This window comes from Chrysochloris asiatica, unplaced genomic scaffold (genome assembly GCF_000296735.1).
Source record: "Chrysochloris asiatica unplaced genomic scaffold, ChrAsi1.0 scaffold00221, whole genome shotgun sequence".
In the NCBI taxonomy this organism is placed as follows: domain Eukaryota; kingdom Metazoa; phylum Chordata; class Mammalia; order Afrosoricida; family Chrysochloridae; genus Chrysochloris; species Chrysochloris asiatica.
Window position 1 is genome coordinate 4,189,949 of NW_006408739.1, and position 6,090 is coordinate 4,196,038.

Genomic DNA, 6,090 nt, shown 5'->3' on the forward strand with positions numbered 1-6,090 from the left:
CAGGATGGCTAGACTTCGTCTCTCATACTTGGAACACATTATGAGGAGGGGCCAGTCCCTGGAGAAGGCCATCATGCTTTCTAAAGTGGAGGCTCAGTGAAGAATTGGAAGGGCCCCCAGTGAGACGGATTAGCACAGTGGCATGAGCAATGGGCTCAAGCTGAACAATAAATGAAGACGGCACAGGATTGGGCAGTGTTTTGTTCTGTTGTGAATAATGTCGCTATGAGTCAGAACTGACTTGATGGCACCAACAACAACAACAATAATTTGACTGTCACGGTGAGGCGATGACTATAAGCAGTTGCCAAACTTTACAGAGAACTTTACAATAAAAGAGATGAATTACGGTGTATGAAAACTATTTGTCAACAAGTCAGACTTACAGAAACATACACACTCAGAGGAACCACCCAGGTAAACATCCTACCTTTTGGTTACCAGCTAAATGCAACCTCTTGGAACCACCCAGGAACCTTGATAAATAAATTTAAACTTGTTTCCTAAATATGTAACACAACCAGAAAAACTAGTAAACTTTTGCTGAAGGTTGGTTAACTGCTTTTAAATTATTGTATTAAATCTAAATTTCAGGATTTCAGGTTGCTTTTCAACTCTAATCCATGTCTACTCTCAAAGTAATGTTCTGAGGACAGACTATTCACCAATCTGACCTAATTTTATAAACATATGAATTAATATTTTATAGTCTGGCTTATGAATACATTTTCCCAAAGGACATAAAAAACTTAGGCACAAAATATAAGTATATGATAAAAGAAATATGATACCAAATATTAATAGCACCTCCACTGTTCTTTCTTTTGTGCCAAAGGCTCTAAAATGAAATCTGTTTGCATGAAACACAAATAGCCCCCACTAGATGAAATCGTTTAAGCGGATTTTTTTCCCTGAAAAAATATATAAATGCATGTATATATATATATAGTTTCTGTTAAGTACAATCAAGACAGTTCCAACTCATAGCAACCCTGTAAAAGGTTTTCTAAGGAACAGCTGGTGAGCTTGAACCACCAAACTTGTGGTTCATTCAAATCGACTTTGCAGTCCAAGACATTAATTTACAGCTACACACCAAGATTATACATAAATATATATATATAATAGACTCACTTGTTTAGTCTGTTTTTAGATTATATTTACATATTACAACAAAACATATTAAATGCCTCAGTTCTTCGAAGTAGTTGAGAATTTAATTTCAGAACGTAAGAATATAAGTAAAGTGACTTAAACCCAAAGATTATTTTGCAGAAGGAACAACCAATATTACAGGCAAGTCAAGTCTTCCTTCATGCAACAAAAGCAAAATACTTGGAAGTCAAAAGTAAGCCAGATGAAGTTATCAGTGTAGTAGCTGGGAGAAAATTGAACAATACTTTACGAACCCAAATATGAGTCACATTCATCTACAAGGGAAAAAGTTTCTATGTCATAGAGCACAATTTTAGTACAATCAAAGTATACTTTATATCAACTTGAGCAGCAGTTAATAACGCTTAGTGATTTCCTACAGGAAACTTTTAATTGATGTTTTCGGGTCATTGACTTTTCTCCGGTTTCTACTCAATGAGGCAATGCAGTTGATTCGACCTCATGCTTTGGAGTCATACACCCAGGATTAAAACTAGTGTAAAGTGTGCCGTTGGGTAAATTACTTAATAGTTCTTTACGTTCCTCATCTGTAATATGGTTATGAAAATCATAAGTATATAGTGGAACTCAATGAGATAATCCATGCCAAGTCATTGCACAAAACTTGGCCTATTATAAACTATTATAAACTATTATAAAACTTTGCACAAAACTTGGCCTTTTATAAACTATTATAAACGAAATAGCTATTATTGCTATCATTAGCTGATGTTGAGTCTTTGACTCATGGCAATTCCATGCACAAGAGAACAAAATGATGTTTGGTCCTTCACCAATCACATGATTGGTTGTGGATGAGACTGTTGGGATCTACAGGGTTTCCACTGGCTGATTTTCAGAAGTACATCCCCAAATCTTTCAACCTAGCCATATTAATCTGGAAGTTCCACTGAAACCTGCTCAGCATCAAGCCACCACAGACAGATGGGTGGTAGCCATGCATGAGGGATTGGCTGGAAACATTACCTGGGATTCCTGTATGGAATTATACCACTAAACCACCTTTGTCCCAATGGCTACTATTGTTGTTGTTATTGTTGTTAAGGTGTCAGGTCGGTTCTGACGCATATCAATCCTGTAAAGCCTTTCCAAGGCTGTAAACCTTTCTTGTGAGGAGCAGTTGGTGGGTCAACCTTTTGGTTTGTAGTCTAGTACTTATCCTACAGAGCCACTGTGGTCCCCATAGCTACTATTATTACTAATCCTTAAATTACCAATCTTTGGTTTCCATAAAGAATGACTGAACAAGAATCCATTAAAATATTACTTCTTCTATGATCCTCCCAGACTTCTTCCAGCAAGAAATAAAATTATATTTAAATTCAGGAAGTTATCTGTCCTACTTTCCTGACCTGACCACTTGTTGTTGTTAGGTGCCATCAAGTCAGTATCAATTCATAGCGACCTTATGCACAGCAGAATGAAACAATGCTCGATCCTGGGCCAACCTCACTATCGTTGCCATTTTGCCTATCCATCTCGCTGGGGGTCTTCCTCTTTTCTCTGACCTTCCACCTTACCAAACATGATACCCTTCTCCAGTGACTGGTCCCTCCTGACAATATGTCTGAAGTATGAGAGCTGACGTTTGGCCATCCTGGCCTCCAAGTAGCTTCCTAAATGGTTCTGGTAGTAGTGGTGGTGGTAGTATGCTGTGGAGTCAGTTCTGACTCATAGAGACCCTGTATAGGGTTTCCAAGACTGTGAATCTCTATGGGAGCAGAAAACCTCACCTTTCTCCTATGGAATGTCTGTCTAGTAGTTTCGAACTGCTGACCTTTCAGGCTAGCAGTCTGAGTCATAACCATTATGCTATCGGGATGCTGTTTCATTCATTTTTGTAAAACTTTTCAACAATTAACATTGTCTCCCATAGAATATGCTGCTGCTGTTGTTAAAGTGCCATCGAGTGTGTTCCAACCCTTAATGACCCTGGAAAGAATTTCTGAGGCTTTAAATTTTCACAGGAGCAGAAATTTTCATCTTTCTCCCACGAACTGCAGAACTTGTAGTTCGTAGTCCAGTGCTCATCATATGGAGCCACCACACTCCCTCCACAGGACATAAAAGACATCATGACGAAGAAACAGTTATGGAACTAGACAAAGGGAAAGAGCTGAGTTCTAAAGATAAAGTAAAGGGCAGTTGGATGAGGAGCTAGGAAGAATGGGAAGAACATGGGCACTCTATCGAAAGCCTCAAGAATATATGACCTTGCCCACTATTTTCTTCAAGTCACAAAATGTTCCTCTGCTTCCACATTGAAAAATTTCCCTACACAACTGCATGTTTCCACTTTCCACTATTCAACTTGTTTCTCAAGAAAACAATAAATTTTCAGCTCTTTTTCTCTATACTTACTTCCTATAGGAAGGAGCTCTGGTAGCGTAGTGGATTACAAGATGAGCTGCTAACCTCAAGGTCAGCAGTAAGAATCTACCAGTTGCTTCACGGGAGAAAGATGAGGCTTTCTGCTGTCGTAAAGATTTATAGCCTTGGAAACCCTATGCAGGGTCGCTATGAGTCAAAACAGACTCCACAGCACACCACCACCATCACAGCCTTCTATAGGAAGTCCTGATGTGGCACTGGAGAATGAGCACTAGACCATAAGGTCAGTTGGAAATTCAAGGTTAGCCACCAGCCGCTCCTTAGAAACCCTATATAGATAGGGTCACCACATCACAACCCTCTATAACCATGACTTGAATTTTATTTCTAGCTGCAACCTGTATCTTAAGAAACAAAAAGCACTAAACATGATCTTCTCGATACATATAGGAATTGGAGCTACTGGCTTTACAGGGGCCTTAGTAGCATAGTGGGTTATGCTTTGGGCTGCTAACTGTAGGGCAGCAGTTTGAATCCACCAGCTGATCCATGGGACAGAGATGATATACTTAATGGATTAACTATGATTCAGAAGTGACTCGATGGCACACAGCGATGCAGCAGCATTGGCTTTATAATGAGATTCTTCATTTTAAAAAAGAAAGTGTTTTTTTTTTCAAATAGTTTGCCACTAATTCATTCACCTCAATCATTGAAAGCCAATTATTTTCTGAGTATTCTACTACTGTAAGAAATAGTCCTGGTGGTACAGTGGTATTCGGATGCCAACTAACAGGTCAACAGTTCAAACTCACCAGCTACTCCAGAGAGTAAGATTTTGCAATCTGCTTCTATAAACATTCAAAAGCTAACGCAGTTCTTCTACTCTGTGCTATAGGGTCTCTATGAGTCAAAACTGATTAAATGGATTCTATATGCTAGGTGTCATACTAGATGCCAAAAGAAAATATACAGATGAACCCAGACTGGACCCTAGCACAAAATTCAAAGTTAAAACCTAAATATAATAAGAAACTGAAGAATTAACCTTTGATATACATTCAACTTTTTGTGAAATAGCTAATAAAAGCTAAACAGTTGCATAGCTTCAATTTGGTTTAGAACATGAGATCATTTTTAAACAATAATAGTTTAGGGGGGAAAAAACAGAGATCATCTATGTAATACTATGTTAATTTGTTCCCTAAAAACAAGGCTTCAGTTTTTCTACAGCTGATGCCTTTCAACAGACATATGCCACATTTTTTTTCTTACAGATCTAGATGTAGCAATAATAACAATTCTCCAGGTGTTTTATTTAAGAATAATTTTTTTTTATTTAATAAATTATAGTTAGGCTAATTCAGCCTCTCAATTATTGTTGTCTTTGTTATATACACTAATTTAAATGTTAAAACATTTGAGTTTACTGTATCAAAATTGTCAAATGTTGGTAACATTAAATGAAATATAAGTAACATTAATGGCATCATTTTTCTATTTCAAAATTCATATGCAAATTAAGGTTTACCACTATGGGGAAATTCTGTATGTTAAACATATAGAGAAATAGCACAGATATAAAAGTTTCCTACAAAGATAGTTAAATTACTACAAAACTAGCAATTTGTAAAATTATTATATTTTCCAATAGTTTAATAAGCCCTGCACCTAAAAACTAAACAAGTACAATATCTTATCAGTTACAACATACCGAAGAGATTCAGCCATTCTTCTCAAGTCTTCATTCTGCTGTTTTAAGCGTTCAAGCTTTGCCAGAATCTTGGATAGTTCGCGGCTAGAGTGATCAGGGTGGTCATTATCTCGTACCAAGTGACCACCTATATAAAACAGCAAGGTCCCCCATGCAAAGAGAATGAGCATAATCCAACGCCAGGAACCAGTCCATGGCCGCATTTTCAAATTTTCACTCACTCCCCTGTCTTCCTGGAGCTCAAAGAATTGAAGACATCTTAACTTTGTTTCTAACTAGTGCAAAGGTGGCAGCCTTCTGTTGTTTTAATACATGATGTTTCAGGCAAATTATTTTTCCTTGTAGTCCTGTGGTGAATCTTTAAAAGAGGTCTTCCTGGTGGTATGAGTAGGAAGTTTTATTGTCCTGTGCTTCATAGACTTTGCATGCTGTGGAAAAAGTAAGAAATGTATTTAAATTATTTAACATATGTAAAAGAGCTTATGCTGAGATTCATGGAGTTTCAAGGAAACACAGTGGTGTTGACTCATTAACAAGCTTACAGATAACCTAAGCAGCTAAAAACAAGTAAAAAGCAAAAGCTTTAATTCTGTATACTAAATCAACCATTACATTGGGGCCCTACCAAATTAACAGATTAATTAGCTCTAAATCGGAAAGTCCTCTAAGCACAGTCATCACTTTTCCTTACTACATCATTGTATAACAGTTCACATGTGGAGATAAAAGACTGGTTTAAACCTTTTTTAAAACAATGTATTCAACTACATATTTTGAGCGCATGTTTTCATTATCTCAAACAGAAACATATTCTGTATATGAGTAAATTAGTATCTCAAAGTGCTTCAACTCAACCCCTTCCATTTCCC

The 6,090-nt window shown here is 37.1% G+C and overlaps 1 protein-coding gene across 1 annotated transcript in view; it reads right to left on the reverse strand.

The window, feature by feature from the left end:
• The window catches only part of FUT8 (fucosyltransferase 8 (alpha (1,6) fucosyltransferase)), a 266,134-nt gene extending 260,482 nt beyond the window's left edge, over nt 1–5,652 (reverse strand). Inside the window, exon 1 of the mRNA XM_006873057.1 lies at nt 5,222–5,652. Within this exon, the coding sequence (XP_006873119.1) occupies nt 5,222–5,424 (203 nt within the window). The 5' untranslated portion in view covers nt 5,425–5,652. The remainder of the gene's footprint in view (nt 1–5,221) is intronic.
• Between the last annotated feature and the right edge of the window lie 438 nt (nt 5,653–6,090).